Source organism: Aspergillus heteromorphus, assembly GCF_003184545.1.
Source record: "Aspergillus heteromorphus CBS 117.55 chromosome Unknown BO70scaffold_9, whole genome shotgun sequence".
Taxonomy (NCBI): domain Eukaryota; kingdom Fungi; phylum Ascomycota; class Eurotiomycetes; order Eurotiales; family Aspergillaceae; genus Aspergillus; species Aspergillus heteromorphus.
Window position 1 is genome coordinate 761,018 of NW_020290414.1, and position 20,032 is coordinate 781,049.

Sequence of the window (20,032 nt, forward strand, 5' to 3'; positions counted from 1 at the left end):
AACTTAAGACTACGGATCGTTGATGGTGATCTAACACGAATAAGAACTATTGGCTGATATAAGTTAATTCATGGTCTAGATAGTAGCAGTAATTGGACTTGTTATATCTGTTACTGACTGTGAAGGGCCTGAGTATCATGTCTATGTCTATATATTATGGATCCTAATTGCCATATACTTATTCACTACCAACACCCTCTGGTTTTATCCCCACGCCGGACCGATTGTATATAAGCTGGCAGATTTGATCAATCCTAGTTAATTGGGGTAGCGATGCAGCAGAGTCAGAATTTCCCCAAGTTAGCGTGAAGTATCAAACGATGCTAAACTGCATCCAAGGTGCAATGATTTCTTCTGATAATCCAGGTTTCAAGTACGACCGATTGCGCGTACGTACGACTGACTATAACCGGGATACCGTCCGCCAAAGTATTGCGCTTGATTGAGGACATGGACTTGGAAGGGTAGAACAGCCGGAGACTAGCGTTCCTCTGAGGCGAAAGATCTGTATAAAAGGGTCCGTTGGATCTTATCCAGTATTTCGTGGACAAATATACCAAACACACGGTCAAGATGATCATGTCCATTGTGGACGAAAGGGTAATGCGTGCATGTAATTTCAGGGATGACACAATGGAAGCAAGTCAGCCCGAAGGTAAAACCGTGTGTTTTTCGATGTTATCATCTCGGGAGATTCTGCGTGAGCCAAAAATAAAGTAGTGTGTAGTGTATCTAGTCGAATTCTGGGCGACAGTTGACAGTGGGAGCTTGGCGACTCTCTTGCTGAAAGAAGAGACTTGGCAGGAGGTAGTTACATATTTCCACATCTGACCAGTCCTGCTGTGATTGATTGATTGTTGTCGAGTTGTGTTTGAAGAAGGTCGGGGATGTCGTTGTCGTATTGTTTTAAAATGTTTTTATAGACCTAGATGTACTCTTGATGAATCCAGTCCCGTGCTTGTCTTTTCCAATGATGCGCTATGCGACGCTCTGGATAATCATCCGTGTCTGTAGTTGGTTCATTAAACGACGAGTGGCAGGTCGTGTAGGACCAGGCTTCTTGCTCGTACTCGACAACATCTGTAAGAACAAAGCTAAGATCTGTCAATCAGCCGGTTATATAGGTTCAGCAGAGCCCAGAGAATCTCCTTTAATAAAACAGTATGCCAGCAACGCAGGAACAAGCAGAAACAGAAGAACAGGAAACAAATGCATTGGTTTTTAAGACGGACGTCCCGTCCGAAGGCATACTGTTAATGTAATTCAATTCAATTCAATAAAAGCAATTTGATGAAACCGATTAAAGCAATGCAGTTTAAATAAGACTGTTCAGTATGGCGACGCGCTCGCGTAGAGTGTTGATGTTCTTAGGAATTCCGTTGTAAGAGCCTAGGTATAGGCGACCAATATATAGAGGAACAGATCGCGTGGAATAATATTATATGACACGCGTGTATTTATCAATAATGTTTTTGATACAAGTCCGTGATCACAGGTATCCGCCCTGACAGTATCAAGCTCGGGATCATCGTAGCTCTTAATAAGATTAAGTATATCGACAATAACATTCTTAGTTAAGCGCCAGATGTCGGTGACTAGTTCTTTGTAGTCATCATCGGGGATGTTCAGGAGTCGCGTCATCTTGAATGCGGACGATGAGGTGTAGAGGGCGAAATATAAGTGATCGAGGGAAAAAAGATGTGTAGTAATAATTACGATAAGATGCGAGATGAGAGATAAAATGAATTGAGGTGAAGGATAGGATGAGGTGAAGATAAAATAAAATAAAAGACAAGGTAAGATAAAATGAGATGAGGTAGAGATAAAATAAAATAAAAGATAAGGTGAGATGAAATAAAATAAAAGATGAGATGAGAGTTATGCCACTTTATTTTCAGCATCGAGGTCGACAGATAGGCCAGCAGTAGTAATATATTATTTATACTATTCAGTAATCAACTCAGGTGCGTTGACATTGCGAGCAGAAACCCACCAGTCATCCTCAGGATCATAATTATCCCGTCAAATAAGATACTTGAAAGTGTATTATTTTGCTCTGCCACGCTTCATTATACGCTTCTTTAATATAAACTTGATTTCGTAGCGGTCAGTGTTATCGGGATACTGCTCATCAACAACCGGGGGCGGTTTAGATAAAGCACGGTTGTAGGGATCAGCTTCACGATTGCTAGGAGCGGGTTCGAGCTGGGCTATCAATATAACATCATGTACCTTCCACTTGTCCAGTAGTTTCAACTTATATACTAGGCGACCAACACGTTCAAGGACGGGGAACGGGCCGGTATACTGTTGATTCAACTTATTCTTTATGATTTTAAGGCCTGTGCCCGACATTGGCAAGTTGTAACCATGATGTAGTCGTAGATAGACATTGTCACCGACATTGAATAACATTTCAATATGATTGTGGTCGTAAGTACACTTCATATAGATAGCAGCGAACTTCAATGCTTCATCTGCGTCAAGCCGAGCGCTGAAAGTTTGATGTTCAGGTTGATCAATATCGCGACGTCTGAAAAGCCACACGAAGCAACGGAAAAGAGTGGGTTGATTCCGGTGGGAGGGGCCAGGAATCGCGGCGTCCAAGTAGGGAGGTGCGGTCACCGCCAACATCTTTTAGGAATCAACCGGTAGGAAGACAAATTCGACGGCAAGACGTTCCGAATGCAGCGAGTAGCAAAGAAATCATTGCATCCCAAGGGCCTAGGCGCATGTAAGAGATCTGGGAAGAAAATCGCGTCTCTCTGGCCATACTAGTCCTATCTTCGCATGCCGCACCACACCATTCCTAATACCGAGGCAGGTGCAGCATTAGATCATCCCAATATAACTCAACAACTCACAGAAAATAGAAAGATGAGCCGGCCAAGGTTATTGACGTAGGCATTTAGATGTCACCACTCAGTGCACCCGAATCATTTCCAGAATGTCGTCACTCCGGTCAGCCGTCTCCCGAAGGAGCGTCCCCCGTAGCGAGTCTGAGAAGCGTGCGATCGAATGCAGCAGAGATTCTGACTAGGGGGGGTCCCCATTAGACGTCGCATAGAGCTCTTCGACTGTTATATCGGACTGTTGGCGGCTGCGTAGAAGACAGTGCGCTTTGCCACTGGCGTGCTGTCGCATTAATGTGTTGAACACAATATAGTAGAGTGTCCGTCTTGATATTTGCGAAGATGCTTGATAGAGTCCGTGAGACGAACAGAACAACTCGGCTGAAGTACAGTGAGAGCCCTGAAATTCCACCCACACACCGTCCTTGTGGAATTCCTTGGAACCGAATGGAATGCTCTCATGTTGCTTGCAATCACCCCGGCAGTGGAAAAGTCCCCATCTGGCAGATAGCCCACGAAGAACAGCAACATCTGTTCGAATTCGTTGGGTAGCAGTTCCAATCGTAGGAATCAACTGATGCGAGGTCCTGGGAGGCCATAACTGAGTCCAGGCATAGGTAAGTTGAGTGACAAGGACGTCTTGTAGTCATATTGGGCTCATATTGTTTGATGCGGCCGAACAGGGCCATACGGCACTAGAGATTCTGCTCATGCGTCATCCATGAAGATCCTTCGTCTCTTCCGCCTCATCAACTTGAACTTGAACAGGGTATATTCACACGTGCCGTAGAGATAAGCCTGTTCCCTCCCGTGCACCCGTCCTCAGTGATACTTGCGCCAATAGTGTATCAAAGCTTTCTATGATTCGGCGAGGTTGATAACGGACAGGGGCGTTGAAACTCTCTAGGGACATACCGTCCACAATGACATGGGCATTTTCGACAATTCAGTCTGCTAGAAACAGGCCGCTGGAACTTTTAGCGATAGGGACCTTTGCAAGTTGCATAACTGCTGAGCTGCTACATATTGTAAATTGCTGTGGCAACAATTAGTAGGACGTGTGTTGTTGCGGAAACCTTCTATTCCTTTTCATCATCCACTTCGAAACCGATAATAGTGGAGTATCCGTTAATCTGCCAACTCCGATACTGAAGTGTATGCAGAGTCACAATCCAGATGACGCACGGACATATAGAGCCCCCATAAACCCCCAGAAGGAGAGTCAAGATGCCTGATTGCACCCCATGACACCATAATCGCCAGATCTGCATCTCTGTGCGTGCTGGCCTCAGTAGGTTCAAGTAGCAGTATCGAGTACGGGCAGATTGTGTTCATGCGAAGGTAGACCTGTCCCTCTGAGATAGGCACCTCTGTTTTTCTTATCTTCACCACTGATGATAAAGGTTCCCCTTTGCAACTTGGCAGGAATATTCCATAAAGTATGAGAGCTTTGCTTCAGAGCCCTGTCTATATCAGATATACGATGGCTGCACGAGCTTAGCTGACTGGTGTTTCTCAGCCTCTTCAACTTTCGCCAGCTGTTCGCTTGTTCTGTTCGGTTGTTTTTCCAGAGTTGAATATTTGGCAGCGCGATTCCACGTGCGCCGTATGTCAAGGTTCTTTGAGTCTGCAATAACCTTGACTATCTCCCAGTTGTCCTTTCGTGCCGTGTCCATGGTAGTGGTAGGGTTAGTACGGACGATCAATATAGAGTTGCGGACGACATCCACCGGCTGTATGACTGGTGACTGATACCGGACAGCCCCGAGCCCCGAGGCTTCGGTATAATCTTGGATACCTTTGAGGAGTAGGGAGACATTCCTCGAGCTTCCCAAACAAACTTGTGTGATGGATAAACGATGCCGGAGGAAGGAATATATAGTCATCGGCATTTGGGAATATACCATCTTATAGGTAAGCTTAGAACGCCTACTGTCTTTTCTTGTCTGCTGTAGGTAGATAGAGACTATAGTACTGTCCTCAGTGGAAATGGTAAGTGGTAGCGATATATATCAACTGTAGTAGTGATAGCCAAAAGAAATAGTATATGAAACTGCTACAGTCATCAGCAATGGACACATCACAGGAATGAAGAATGAAGATAGAGAAGAGGGAGGAAGAGAGAGAGTATCATCCAGGGAAAAAGCATGTTTAAATGTCCATTTACTAGCAATTGTATTGAATGAAGGCAGTGCTGATGAATTGATTGTTCCTTTCACCATAAGGCCTGTTAATGTTGTCGCCATGTATCTGTGAAACGAAAGTATGAATCTGTTTTTGAATAATTCACTGCACTACTGATAAAACAGTCAGAGTAGATGCAACCGAAATGATGAACGATGGACAAAGAGAAGAAAAGAAGTTCCCCAGATGGAGATAGATAAAGATGTAGTACTGCCTCAGGCAGCAACCAACCACGATTGGCAACGATCAAACAAACACAACACGCCAAGGCCTGCCCGCACTATACCCGAACGGGGAGGCAATACTGCTGTCTGTCTGTCTGGCTCCTTCACATGGCAATCAACAATCAACAATCAACAATCAACAATCAACAATCGACAGTCGCATACAAGAACACCACCACCACCACCACCACTCAACAACCCACCAATCTATACCTCCATCCAACTTTCCCTACCACCAGAACCCAATCCACTCAAGCCCCATCGAAACTCACCCCAAAATGTCCGAAGAATCCCCCCTCGCAACAATCACCGACTCCGTGACAGCCCCGACAACATCCACCCAGGTGCGTCTCCCCTCCCCTCCCCTCCCCCTCGTTCTCTATACAAAAATACCATCCCAACCCAACCCCTCAGCATCCCTATCCCCACCCCCCCCCAACCAACGAAACCACACACAACTAATACTAACGCAACACCCCACCTATATGAAGTATAGACCCCCGACCCCCAAAACCAATTCACCGCGGCCGTAGACGACCTCCTCGACCAACTGCAACACAAGTTCGACGGCGTCTCGCGCGAGATGTTTGGGAAGTGTGCGTCTTTCTTTCTTCACCTATCCCTGCCCGTCCCTGCCCATCCCATCGCTATCCATCCCTACCCTCTCTCCATCCATACCCGCCCCCCCTTCTCTCTCTCTCTCTCGCGCGCGCATACTATATATCCCACATACTGCAACCTACATACCCCCGCCCGACAGAACAACCAAGACCAAGCACATACGGGCCGAGATCCACTGTTGTCTGCGCTGCGGTGCGGAGGAAGTTCATGTTCATCGATGAGATACTTTTACATAAATGCATGACTGGATGAATATACATGCTAACAAAATATCTCTCCATGAACAGTAGACGACATGGCCCGACGACTCGACGAGCTAGAAGCCTCATTCACGGTCGTGGACGGGACGGCGAGCGCGACAGCCAGTGCGGCAGCCGCGGCCGCGGCGGGGGGTGAGAGTCCGGCTCCGGCGAAGTGATTCATTCATTCATTCATTCATTCATTCATTCATGCGTTTCCTCCCAATTACTTTTGCGAGACGGGAGTTCGAGGGATTCGGATTGGATTGGTTTTTCTTGAGCGTTTGCGCTGTTTGATTCATCGTGTTTATTCATTGTCGGGGGGTTGATTGAGATTGAGATTGAGATTGGGATTGAGATTGAGATTGAACAATGATGTGGTAGGAGGAGGAGGTAGTAGATTGAAGGTAGAGGAGGATATACCCTATGCACGGCTGGCGGATTGCGTCGATTTCATACATAATAGTTTCTAGGGGCATTGATATGCTTCCCTTCTCGGTATCATACAGGAACACTAACCCAGCCCAACCCAACCTAACCAGACAATCTACCCCCCCCCCCCCCCCCCAAGCGAATTCATAACCCATACAAGCCGGAAAACATCTACAACTCATCCTTCTCCTCCTTCTCCTCACCAGCCAAGAACTGACGGAGGATGTTACTCCTGGAGACCAAATCATCGACCTTCTCAGGGGCGGAGCCACCCTTGGCCAGGATCTTCTCCAGCCTGGCAAGCTCCTTGTGGACATACTCGGCGTTCTGGCTCAGCTTATCGGCGACCTTGACGTAGTACGTAGCGTACTTGTCCTTGAGGTCGGCAGCGGCGGCGGCCAGTTCAACGGGGGTGGAGGTAGCGAGCAGGGCATCGAGGGCGGCGATGGTACCGGCCTTGGCGTCGAGGCCGCCGCCGATGGCGCGGTGAGAGCCGGTCTGCTCGTTCAGGAAGTCGATGAAGGCCTGCTGCGAGCGGGCGCCGTTGTAGGGGACCGACTCGGAGGAGCCCTTGGGGAAGAACTTGATCGTGGGGTAGCCGGAGACGCCCTGCTCGCGGGCAGTGGCCTTGCCGTTCTCGGCGTCGGCGTCGACCTTGGCGATCACGACGGAGGATTCGAGCGCGAAGTCGTTGGCGAGGAGCTCCCAGGTGGGGGCGAGGTTCTTGCAGTCTGTATTTCGTTGTTGGCCATCTGTTAGTTTGCGCGCGCGCCCCATGGGAGGGAGGTACGTAGAAAAGAAGAGGGAGGGAAACTAACGGCCACACCACGGCGCGGTAAACGCAACGAGAACAGCCTGGTCACCCCCAATAGCGGACTTGAAGTTGGCATCGGTCAACATCTCGACATTGCTCTCGGGCTTCTTGGGGCCGCGGGGCTTGACGCCAGTCTTCTCGGTGATGAAGGCAGACAGGGACTCGAGGTCGCGGCCACCCTTGTAGTCCTCGGGCTGGTCGCTCTTGCCATCGAACCACTTCAGGGTGGGGAAGCCCTGGACGCCGAACTGGCGGCCCAGGTCGCGGTGCTCGTCGGCGTCGACCTTGCCGACGGTGACCTTGGCGGAGGCGTGGGCGAAGGACTCGCCGAGCTCCTCGTAGATGGGGGCCAGGTTCTTGCAGTGGCCGCACCAGGGGGCGAAGAATTCGACCAGCGCGGGCTTGCCGGAGGTGAGGACGATGTCGTCGAAGTTGGAGGGCACCAGGTCGACGACCGCGGTGACGGCGGAGGCCAGGCCCAGGCAGCTGATGAGCTGGCTCAGGCGAACCATCGTGGGTGGATGGGTGACTGGGAGGGTTTTTGGGGGGGGGGGGGGGGAGGAAAGGCCTATTGTCGAGGTGGAGGTGACAATAGGAAGCTCGAGAGAGAGTGGGAGTGGGTAGAGGTCGAATGGTATTGAGGACACAGTCGATGATCGTATGAGCTCCGCGGTGGAAGGCGGAAGCGCTGCGGAGACGCCGCGGGAAGAGGACACTTTGTCACTACGCATCACTAAGCAGCGCAGCGCAACAGCTGCTTGCTCAGCACAGCACAGGGATGGTCATTTCGGTCATTTGGTAATATTTGTATTCGCCACTACGCTCCTTCACAGCCCCCCCTGATTACGGTGTGCTGCCTACGCGTTACTCGACGCTCGCCCCTCTTGTTCCTAATAATACATCGTGCTCGAGTTGAATCGCGGAACGGGCAGGGCAGGGGCTCGGAGCCCGGCGCCAACACGATCGCCGTAGTTCGCGAAGTCGTTGTCATGGCCTGCTACTCGGCCTCTGCTCGCTAGCAGAGGACGCCGAAGGGCTGGGATCACCGCCGCTCGGCCAACCAGAGGTTCGCGTCCTCCCACTGCTTGCCGTTCTTCAGTTCCTTGCCCGCACTCTGGGCACCGCGGTAGACCTGGAGGAAATGAGTCAATAGATCAATCACGCAGCATGGGGCGGAACACTCACCGCGTCCCACAGCTTGAATGCCATGTCCAGGTTGCCCGTGAAGCTGTCGCTGTGCTGGAACCACTCCTTGCCCTTCGACTTCACCTCCGCCCGGGCCTCCGGTGAAGTGGGATCCCCCTGCTGCAGCGGCAGATCGTCGAGGTAGGTGCGGACAGCAATTCCCAGGCCGCAGTCATTGTCGTCGATGAACGGGAGCCTAGATAGTCAGCGTGAATGTATCCTGGCGGGCAAAGGCACTTACTTGATGATCAGCTCGCCCCAGTCGCTACGGTCCCGCTCCGCGTCGCCGCTCAGGAGGAGGCCAGCCAAGACCACTTCAATGAGGCTCCGTAGCGTGGAGCGGACTTCGGATATCAAGGAACGGTAGCAGAGCAGCTGTCGGCTCAGCGGCCCGGAGTAGCCGATGCTCTTGTGCTGCAGTTTGGCGATGCAAGCGACGCGGGAAATGAGCATGTTGCGGCTCTTATCTTCGTCTGGGGAGTGTCAGCGTGTGCGGGGACCCAGTAGAATATGTAACTTACCCGACCCTCTCATCGGGCCCCCGGAGACGTGGGCGAACCAAGGCGTGGAGTTGAGGAGGCCAAAGCGGATCATTTCGATGGCAAGGAACGTCGACTCCTCCAGCGCATCCGCCGGGTCGAGTCCCGACAGTGCCTGTTCTAGGCAGACGCCCCACGGGGTGAGCTGATGTTTCTCGTTGATGTAGCCACGGAGCTGCAGGAACCGCCAGAATACGTTGGCGAGAAGTTCATCTTGCGAAGTGAGTGGCTAGGGGTGGTTAGCTTCGTTCGGGAACTCAGGACAAGCCACTTACTTGGTTGTCTCTGGCAGTCAGGGACTTAGCGACGAAATCCGAATCCTTCAAGCTCTGAACGGCAAACTTGAACCGTCCACCGGAAGTCTGCAGCTTCTTCAGACTTTCGGGGAGCTGCTCGGTGCGGATCTTCCAGGCCTGGATCGTTTCCTTGACGGACGGAAGAGTCTTGAGGTTGATTGTGGAGGGCGACTTTTCATCGTACCAGGTGCGCACGTTGATGTCCTTAGTCTGGTAGAACCGGTGGAGGGAGTTCGATAGTAGGCAGATCGCCTGAGTACGGGTGGGAGTGAGAGTGCTGGCCGCGACCTCACGGTAGATCTCCGTGTCCTCGACGCCCAACGGCAGCGAGACGAGCACTTCACCGGAAGTCAGGTAGTTGGGCACATCGGCACCCAAGATGCCCTTGGACAGGTAGAAGTAGAGCTCTTCCGGCAGGCGCTGGCCGATCAGTTCGTGCATGTCGGAGGAAGAATTTTCTTGGTCCATGGGACCGACCCGGCCGTCGACATCAATGTAGACATGGTGCTTGACGGTCATCAGCGCACGCTTGTAGCGATCCGTGTACTGGAGCTCCTGCATGCGGCGGTCGTCCTCGAACTGGGCGCAAACTGCGAGGGCATTGCGACCAGCTGCGTTGAACATGGGCAGGGCATCGCGGACGTTGGCGCCCTTCCCGGGGAAGGCGGGGGTGTCAAAGATCGGGAGGGGTTGAAGGAAGGATGAGCCCAGCAGGAGGCAGAAGTCCAGAAACTGCTCGCTTGATAACCGGCCTAGCTCCTCCAGGCAGGTCTGTTTTGTGATCCAGAAGAATTGTGCCGGGTCGATATCAATGCGGGTGATGAGCTTGTCGACGTCGAACATGAGGACTTCGGAGGATCCCCAAACGGCATCGACTAGTGGGTTCGAGCCCTTGGTCAGGTAGGAGAGCTGTGGGAGAAACGGCTGTCAGCGAACGCGCCAGACGAGTATCAAAAAGAGCGTATCTTTCCGCACCTGAGCCGCAGCACTGTAGGGCGCCACGATGTAGTCGACGCCATGTTGATAGAGAATGCGCTGTAAAAACCGGTAGAGGGACTCGGGTCGAGGGGTGCCTGAGACGAAGCAAAGTCAGTTCAGCGCCCATCACCAGCTCCCGGAATGTATTGCCATACCGGCACCGCTGAAGGCGTCCACCACCTGGTCGGCCTGTTGTGCGTCGTAGAGCTCCCAGGCCTGCTCGAATGCCCGGACCGACTCCTGCTGCACGTGGGGCCGTTGGTCCTTCTTGCCAAAGTCTAAACCGTTGAAGACGAAAACGCACGCCACACCGAGGTCCTTCAGGGCCTGCAGCTCTCGTTCAATGTTGCTCTTGAGGGCGAAGGGGAATCCGCCGAGGGCGACCAGGAGGGGCTCGCGGGTGGAGGGGTGGAGGAGGTGTTGAGCAATGTAGTGCGACGCATCGATACCGACCACCGCCCCCTTGAGAGCGGAGAGGGGGAGGGACTGGGTGCGGGTGGCGGCCCATTCATCCAAGGGACGGACTGTGTGAATGCGAGGTGGTGTTAGCTGCGAAACGAGAGGTTGGGGGAGCCCGACTGCAGGAGACTTACTCGGCATGGTAGCTGGAGCTCTGTCACGGACTTTGGACGCGGGAGCCGATACCAGGCATGGGAGCCCGGGGGAGGGAAGAGGGAGGGAGGAAAAGAGGGGAGGGGGAGGATTATAAGTTCGGAATAGGAAAACGAGAGGATAGAGAAGGAGAGAAGTGGGGGGTGAGGGGGTGAGGGGGGAGAAGGTGGATGAGATGGGATGGGATGGAATGGGATGATGGATGATGCGACAGCCGTTGGATCGAGTGGCTGTTGAAGCCAATCACGGGAGCCCGTCTTGGCCCAACCAACTGGCGGATCCGCCCCGTGCCGCGGAATGCGTTCCCGACGGCTGCAGGGTGGGTTATGATGGTTATTATGGATTTATTTTGAGACTGAATTCAATTCCTCTGTCAGTTTCCTGCTCCATATGGTTTAGAGCCGTGGCTTGTTTTTTCAATGTTTTGGTGCCAGTTTTGACGCTATATATAGTCCGCGGTGCCGCTGCTTTAAGACGCTGACAACGAGTAATCTATGAAGATGGCACTAGACAATCCATACAGTAATAACAATAAAAAGCTACCTCACCGGTCTATAGAAGGCAGCTCATTCCCTTACCCCCCCCAAAGATGAAGTTGAGTGACAGCACACCGGATTCCAACATTCACCAACCGACCCAAGTCTTCCACCCAAATCCCACAGTCGAATTGTGTTATCCCAAGACCCGGTCACTAGAAAATGACCACCCTGGGTGAAGATAATATCCGAAACACATCCAGAATGTTCCTTGAGCGTTTGCAAACAATGTCCAGTGCTGACATCCCACAGTTGCACGTTCCTATCTGTTGAACCGGTTGCTAGAGTCCTGCTATTTGGGGTGAAAGCCAAACATTTCACCCAACCACGGTGACCCTTGATTACTTGGAGACAATCCCCGGACTGTAGATCCCAGAGTCGCACGGTGCAATCGTGAGAGGAGGATGCAAGGACTTTATCATCCGGACTGAAGTGGACGGAGGTGACGGTCTTGGTGTGGCCTTCAAGGGTGTGGAGACACCTTCCAGTCTGGGGGTCCCAGAGTCGCACGGTGCCGTCGCTGGAGGATGAGGCTAGTATGTTGTTATCGTGGCTGAAGGCGACATCTGCGGTGGAGGCAGTGTGGCCAGTGAGTCTGTGCAGACGCTCACCGGTGGCCGGATTCCAGAGCTGTACTGTGCCATCGCTGGAGCACGTTGCTAGAATCTTGCTGTCGGTAGTGGCGGTGGTAGCCCTGACGGGACAGACATGGCCTTTGAGTGTCCGCACACACTGACTGGTCACCGGGTCCCACAGCTGTACTTGCGAGTCATAACAGGCGGAAAGTAGCATTCTGCCCTCGACGAACATTACTGTAGTGGGTAGGTCGGTATAGCCCTCGAGAGTCTGAAGACACTGCCCTGTGGCGGGGTCCCATAATTGCGCTATGCAGTCAGTTGCAGTGGTCACCAGGATTGTCTCGTTCTCGACGAAGGCAACGGAGTTAACTGATGCAGTCGGGGAAGGTTCCCTCAAAGTTCTCAGACATTGTCTTGTTGTTAGATCCCATATACGCAGCGCACCGTCGCGGCAGACAGATGCTAGAATCCTGCCTTGTTGGGCAGCAGCAAGCGCAGTGATCGCTCCCGGGTGGCTGTTGAGGCATTGTGGTATCCCCCCCCAGTTCTGTATATCAGGTATCTCATCAATCCACTGCAGCTTGGGGTTTGTCGAGAATGAATAAGCCCCCATGGATGTATAACGCGGGTATGTGCGGGCAGAAAGATGTTCCTTTTCTGCTTGTACTGCTGGTACCGAAAAGGCAAATCGAGGCAGTTTCCTCCCCTGAGGCATCCAGACATTGTCCTTAGAAAGATGGAGATTGGCGTCGGCCAAAATTCGAGCCAAGTTGTCTCTAGCAATCAAAACACTGTCCGGATATTCCCCGGTGCTATGAGGCCCGATCTGGTCATCGTGGTCAACCACCACAATATCACCCCGCTCAACTGCAGCAGCTAAGCTAGTAGACTCATTGCCTTCACTATAGACTGCAGGATATACCATGACCTGCTGGAGTGACGACATGAAGGACAAAATCTCGGCATAGTCACGCTGGCAAATGTGCACCATCCTATTGTCCTGCTTACTCGGACACCGCTGGTCACATTCCGATCGCCTCAAGATCACGTTTTCAAACCTCATGAGGGCATCCTTAGCATTTTCAAATTTGAATGACCCCGGAATAGAATCGGGCCTCCAGGCAGGTATCGGAACATCCGCAAAATTCTCAGCACCCAGTTGCGGATCAAAGTCCGCCCTCGTGGTGCGATGTTCACACGGTCCCATGATGCTCAGATCCAGGATGTCAACCTTCGGGTTATAGCGTATATCGCGATACGTGTTTACCTGAGACGTGACCGAAAACCCCAGCGGCTCCAACGGGGATAGACGCCCTACCCGTACCGTGCGTGGATAGGTGAGAAGAACTGCGGCTCGCGCCTCGCGACAGACCAGGCTGATGATTGTAGGTGTCTTCGTAAAGCAACACAGATCCTTCTCGAGATGTGAGCCCTGCATTAGATAAAGCGATAGCATGTAATATGCAGAATGGGACGCATGCGGATCACCGCCATGTTCTGGGGTCCCGCAGAATGGCCTCGCAGGCGATCCCAGACCGCAGTGGCGTTCGTAGTATCCGAGATGATGATGAGCCACGGCTTCGATGCGACGCGGTTTACCGGATTCTAGCACGTGTTGCCAAACCTTGAGACGTAACTCGGGATAGAGACGCGAAAAGGGTCGGAATTCCTGGTGATAAGATGGTGTTGGTGTGGCTGGTGATGTTTTCGCATCAGCTTGATTGAAGAAGGATATGACTAGGTCGTGGAGAGCGCCAGGAACGATTTATATCTTCAGTGTCTGTCTTACCTGTATCCTCGGCGTCGGAATCACTCCCATCCTCAGTGTCTAACCCGCCCAGTTCTTCAGCGTCGGACTCTTCCGTATCCTCGGAGTCTGAACGTTCTAATAGCATCTCACCAAGCTTCTGTTCCAACGGTGTCCTTAACATAGTGAATCTGGAATCTAGGTTGTGTAACAGAACAGTTCATGTGCGCACCAACGCGTTAGAAGAAGTTGAGAAAGAGCAGGTCCAGCCCAGGTTAAATTAAGGTAGGGAGGTAGGCAGCAGTGGCCGTAAGCTAGACCTGACATGACTCATGAGGAGATGAAGGTTGCTCAGGGGTGGTTCGTGTTCTGTTCCATGCTAGCGCTGGGCTAGTTGGCACTTGCTCGAACGCCCAAGTGCACCTCTATGACTAGAAGGATTTCGAGACACCGTTTTACTACTCTATTGGGGGGCACATGTCGACTTCTGACACAATGTCAAATCCCGATCACCTCCGAGACAGCTTAAATAGCTGATATCTTTGAGGGATGCACATATGACCATAGCAAATAGTTGATATAACAAGATAATCCCCAAAGGGGTCCTCAAAGCCACCCAGAATTAGGCTCATCACGACATGAACATTTCACCCTAGAAGATACTAATTATGGCTTTGGAGAAGGCATAGGCGCTCACCAGGATATTATAGGGGTTCGAGTCTAAGCATGCGGAGAAGGAAAACCCGGTGGGGTGCAGATCCATCTGGACAGTCGCCAAACATCTAACACCCAGCTTGAAGACTTAGCTATTGATTGCTGTTAAACTATCCAGTTGGCATATTATGTACTGGCTACTTCATTCAAGGACCCAAAACTGTACTTCGTTATGACGTTCGATAGGTAGGTTATAAGGCGACTGTCAGTCAATGAAACATCATTAAGCTGGACACAAAGACCTCGAACTTAAAACACCAGAAGGCTAGATTAGGATTGTTAAAGTAAATGCATTCGAGGCATGTGCTAGTATGGCTGGATATAGCCAGCGGCCCACACTCGCCCATGGGGCTGTCCTGGGAATTACTTTCTCATTCACCCAGTGCCCACCGTAGAGATGATACGAATCCACAACAAAAACTGCCTCTTTTGAAATATCCACTATAACCCCATTAAACAACCGCAAGCAACCCGAATTTACATATCGAACCCCCTAAGAACTTAGAGACATGCAACTGTTCCAAATACCATCTATCTGACAACCACCGAGAGCCACTAAAGTCCCACCGGCCTTGCTCCTGCCACTCTTTGATGAGCGAGGCCGACACGGCAGGAGCCGCCCTTTAAACGCCGTCCGTCATGGATACGGTTTCACACACTCCGAACCCTACCTGAGAAGTCCCGTCCAACTTCCGTGGTCATCTAGCGACTCTCATTCATATCGACTGATTCTGCATTCTTATATATACCTGCTACTGCGCACGATTCGCAAATACAGATCGAAAATGGCCGGACTCACGGTTCTGGATGTTCGCCAATCAAGCACGGAGGAGAGTATCCGCGACAAGATCATCGAAGGGATGTGCAAGGAGAAAAAAGAGCTCACAAGTCTCATAGTATGCAGCGCAGAAGGCCTACGGCACTGGGACCGTCACTCCGCCGACACAGACTACTACATACGACACGAGGAACTGGGCATCTTCAAAAGCAAAGCGAACGAGATAGCGAGCAGCATCCCAGATGGTGGCGTGGTGGTGGAATCTGGAAGCGGGCAAGTGCAAGCGCACGTCACCATGTCAAGTCTCACTGCTAATCAACTCAATGCATAGAACCCTGGAAAATGTCATCCCGATGCTAGAGGCACTTGAGCACCAGGAGAAGAACGTTACCTACTACGCGTTAGATGTCAGTCACTCGGAGATTGCCTCATCGCTGGAAGTGATCCCAACGGAGACATACAAACATGTGCGGTTCGGGGGACTGTATGGCACCTTTGACGATGCTCTGCGGTGGCTGGAGGAAGATCCCGCGGTTCGAGACTTGCCTCATTGCGTTCTGTTCCTGGGCTCGAGTATTGGGAGCTTTTCGAAGTCGGACGCAGCTAGATTTCTGCGCAGTATCGCGACCCATGCGCTGAAGTCTCCGAATAGCTCTGTCTTGGTCGGGATTGACGGATGCAAGGAGCCTCTGAAGGTGTTGCGGGCGTATACGGCCGATGGAGCCCGAGGCTTCCTGATGTCCGGAATGGATCATGCAAATGCTATTCTTCGAGAAGGACACAGCGAGGATGAGACTGGTTCGGTTCCTCCGACATTCGATCCGGAAAAATGGTACTATCTGACGCGGTGGAACCGTCACCTTGGTCGGCAGGAGGGCTCATACTTTCCGAGATCAGACGACGTTCGACTGGGCCCGCCTTTGGAGCATATAGTGGTCAAAAAAGACGAATTGGTCCAGGTTGCTGTGAGTCAGAAGTATGGTCACCAGGAAAGAAAGCAGCTGTTTGACGAGGCCGGGCTCCAGGAGGTGGCCTCTTGGTCGAATGAGGGCTGTGATGGAGGCCAGTACATCTCGCCATATGCGGTGCTCTATAGACTCCAACCAACGAATCTATAGAATTACACCTACCGATGCAAGCTCTGAATTGGAAAATCGTCGACTGGGTATTTCGAGGAGATTTCGTTTCGGGCGTGTGAGATTACTTGGACGTGGCTGGATCTGCGACTAGGCTTCGGACCGTGTCCATTCTTTTCATAATAGAAATAGGAATTGAACATGAGATGTGAGTCGAGTGGATACTCGAGATTTTCCATCTCACGCAAGTAGTCTCATGCTCACTAATATCCTATCAAGGTTGCATACTGGTGTCAGCGGGGCTGGGTGTTACCGCCTGTAGTGGCTGCCTCCCCAGTCATCTCGCTTCCTCCTAGCTAGCATCACGACTCCAGCAGTCACTCCTGTTACAGGCTCCCAATTACTGGTCTTCGTCGCGCCTTACTGCCCTGCTTTACAGAAATGACATTTTCCGTACTCATATGTGACTTTCCTTTACTTCGACCAGTTCAATCAGAAGTATGGACCTTCAATCTCCGGAAACCGTCGGCTACTCCCTGCAACAAATGATCGACTGCGACCAGAATTGGGCTTGCTCCACTTTGGTAAGAGAATTCCCGATGCTTTTATCAGCGTTAGGGTCTGAGATACGTGTATCTAAGACAAGCTCCCGGGCTCAGATAGATAACTCCCACCTAGACCGTCCCGGATACAGGTGGTAGTCACGTCTGGCGGTGGCAATGTCCTGGTACGATGCCTGGATCCATAAAATCACAACGGACTTTGCCTTACCAGACCCTGGCAACCCCTTGAAGACAGCATAATTCTCAGGAGCGGTCCTCTTCCAGAGAGACATCGACAGGGAGTTCTCCTTTTGCTGCAGTGGCCTCTCATCACAATTGGTTGATTTGGAATGGTTCGCGACCGTACAATCTAGGAGATCCTCTTATGAACATAGAAAAGGAGACGGAAAGCTTCGTTCAACCATTGCGAGGAGGAGACTTCCTCCGGATAGAGTCAACATGGATAGCAGATATCGGCAGCCCGAAGACTATACATACAGCTCCAACCTCGCCCCGGAACAGAATCTTTTTTTCTCCACCAACAGTTCGAGTTTCGTTAGCATCAGTCTGAACATTCATACCTTCGGCACAAATTTACTACAGGACAACATTCAAACTTCACTCATCTACCGTGAAAATGTCTTTCGGTATGAATGCCGCCGGCTGGGTTAAGGTCTTGCGCTTCTACTTTCCCAGTCCCACCGGCGACCAGATGGCCCTGGATGGATTCGAGGAGACTGGCCCGATTTTCGACCCTCAAGATGGAATTGATACCGAAGTCCGCTACTCCTTCGTTGACGTGGGCGGATTCCTCGCATTTGTTTACAGCGAGTCCACCAACCCGGAGCAGTTCCAGGCTCTGTTCACTCGTCGATTCCAGCAGATGAAGCCCCAGGTGAGAGGTGGAGTGGAAGGCAGCTATGACGTTATGGGACTGGCCGCCTCCGGCAGCTCCTATGCCTTCTACAAGTCTGTCACTACCATCGATCATGGTGGTGTGCCTGTGGTCACCGCTGTGCGCATGGGGCCCCCAGGTAACCTGCAGGGTAGGGGGTTGCCTATTTTCAATGGAATCATTCAGGCGATGATCGACCAGACAGGGGCTCTTCGCCAGCAGTATGATGTTGATATTCATGATCAGCATGAGCTGGATCTTATCCTGGGACCCGTTCGCTCGAGCGCAATCCCCTACGCTCCCGGCGGTCACTTCGAGTTGCAGCGGATGCACTCCTCTGGTAGCCGCCACAGCGCTGGTAGCCCGCACGCTGCTGGTAGCAACCGCACCACTGGTAGCTATCGCATCACTGGTAGCCATCGCTCCACTGGCAGTCATGGCTCCACGGACAGCGCCTCCCACCCCAGGTATTGCCCGTGCGGGTTCTGCATCCAGTAGTGTGCTAAAAGAATACACTGCTTCACATCCTTGTCACCATTTCTGACAGTGACATTATCTTTGTTTAGTTAAGTGCTAATCTTAAATCAGCTTATTTATATTTCCACTCTAAATGAAATGCATTTTTCATGCAAAATGTTCCCTCTCCTCAAGTAAAATCGATATACGTAAATCGATTCAAGTAAACCTGTTTTTTGTAAATTGTAAATGATTCTGACTGTTCTAGATCTTGAGTATAAGATATTAGGGACTAGAGTAGATAAAGGGTCACTTTCCTAAGTAGAAAGGCCTGGAGAGTTGTAAATTTGTATATTGTAGTAAAACTTTAAGTTCGTCCATGTGTAGCTCCAAGACATAGTGTGACACCTTCTTGAGAAGATGCGATGGAGAGGGCTTCTTTGCCGCAGCGGCCTTCCATCATAATATTATAGTAGTACTGGTAGTACTAGTTGTTGTTGTTGTTGTATTCTTTGACATCTAGCAAGATGCCGGTATTGCCAGTAGATTGTCGAGCGTAACCCTAACTTTAACCTGGTCCCTAATCTTAATTTATACATCTGCCTGGTTATTTAGAGAGTAAGATAGTATTATATTATTCTGTTTACACAGGTAGCGTGTTATACATATCTTTATATTAAAAGGATATAGTATCAGAACAGTAGATATGTGTGTGGTAATCCTGATGTGTGTGTGTGTGTGTGTATGTAGCAATCCGGGTGTGCGCGTATCACCGCCCTCTTTGTGTGCACCCCGGCACCATATAGTACCATCCCTGGGCCTCTTCCGGCACGGAACGGCCCGGAAGGTTGAATTTACTACACGCAGGTATAGTATATTGTAATATAAGCAGGTTGATTTACTTAACGCGCAGGCAGTGAACAGGCCACACGCAGGGATATCGCGCAGGCGGGCAGGCGGGCGGGCAATAAATATAGGAAAGGCGGTTGGACAATAGCCCTAACTGAAAACACGGATTATAAGGAAAGGTGTGTGTAGCAATCCCAGTACGCCTGTAAGATGTATCATTGAGGGTGTGCCTGCAGCGCCTTCTTATATCTACAGTGGTTGGAAATCTTGATGGACTACGAGTTATAGCAGATAGTTGTACTTTATCAAATCAAATTCAATAGTGTAATGATGTATTTCAGAGTCTCACTAGGAAATAGATAAATAATGAAGATAGATGATTGGGGGGAAAGGGGGGGCTTTAAGAGACTACAAAGCCGTTCCCACCCAGGGCTCTACGACCCCGGCGACCCCGGGCCTGAGAAACTGGAGTCCCGGGGGTCATGGGGGTGTCATCGTCGGATTCTTCCAGGCCAGACAGGCAGAACGCAAGGTCCCCTGGTGGGGTTTCCCTAACATAAATCTCCTCTTCTCTCATCCTCCACCGGTAATCTCCTCAACATAGCACTGTGACGACTTCGTTACCCTGTTTCAGTGTTGAAGGGGAATTTGAAGGCCGTGGTGGATAGGAATCAGATCGAAGATCCGCTGGATGGGTGTCGGGCTGATGTGGAGTTTTTGATGCCGGGGAATTGGCTGTGGGGGAGGCATATTGGGGGGGGGGGGAAGAAGGGGATTGGAAATGGAGAGGGAAGAGGCTCTCCATAATGGAGTTTCTCTCATCTTCTTCCGCCTGGGATGGTCTGAACAGGGAGTTCTCCTGATCCATCAGTATTCTTCCTGGTA

The 20,032-nt window shown here is 51.2% G+C and overlaps 5 protein-coding genes across 5 annotated transcripts; 3 read left to right on the plus strand and 2 right to left on the minus strand.

Annotated features, from left to right (window-relative positions):
- Positions 1-5,538: 5,538 nt before the first annotated feature.
- Positions 5,539-6,641, plus strand: BO70DRAFT_428551 (heat shock factor-binding 1 family protein; the record flags this gene model as incomplete). Its single annotated transcript, XM_025547988.1, has 3 exons — positions 5,539-5,604; positions 5,757-5,856; positions 6,169-6,641. 3 exons carry the CDS (start codon positions 5,539-5,541, stop codon positions 6,297-6,299), a joined length of 297 nt encoding a protein of 98 aa, XP_025400306.1. The 3' UTR covers positions 6,300-6,641.
- A 29-nt stretch (positions 6,642-6,670) lies between these two features.
- Positions 6,671-7,878, minus strand: BO70DRAFT_335061 (disulfide isomerase TigA; the record flags this gene model as incomplete). Its single annotated transcript, XM_025541044.1, has 2 exons — positions 6,671-7,283; positions 7,371-7,878. The coding sequence occupies 2 exons, from the start codon at positions 7,876-7,878 to the stop codon at positions 6,724-6,726; spliced, it is 1,068 nt and encodes a 355-aa protein (XP_025400307.1). The 3' UTR covers positions 6,671-6,723.
- Positions 7,879-11,542: 3,664 nt separating this feature from the next.
- BO70DRAFT_424234 (WD40 repeat domain-containing protein) lies at positions 11,543-12,703 on the minus strand (the record flags this gene model as incomplete). Its single annotated transcript, XM_025547612.1, has 1 exon — positions 11,543-12,703. The coding sequence occupies one exon, from the start codon at positions 12,701-12,703 to the stop codon at positions 11,543-11,545; it is 1,161 nt and encodes a 386-aa protein (XP_025400308.1).
- Positions 12,704-15,336: 2,633 nt separating this feature from the next.
- BO70DRAFT_424236 (dimethylallyltryptophan N-methyltransferase) lies at positions 15,337-16,520 on the plus strand (the record flags this gene model as incomplete). Its single annotated transcript, XM_025547613.1, has 2 exons — positions 15,337-15,602; positions 15,661-16,520. 2 exons carry the CDS (start codon positions 15,337-15,339, stop codon positions 16,445-16,447), a joined length of 1,053 nt encoding a protein of 350 aa, XP_025400309.1. The 3' UTR covers positions 16,448-16,520.
- Positions 16,521-17,406: 886 nt separating this feature from the next.
- On the plus strand, positions 17,407-18,340 carry BO70DRAFT_352082 (uncharacterized protein; the record flags this gene model as incomplete). Its single annotated transcript, XM_025541773.1, has 2 exons — positions 17,407-17,594; positions 17,644-18,340. 2 exons carry the CDS (start codon positions 17,407-17,409, stop codon positions 18,338-18,340), a joined length of 885 nt encoding a protein of 294 aa, XP_025400310.1.
- Between the last annotated feature and the right edge of the window lie 1,692 nt (positions 18,341-20,032).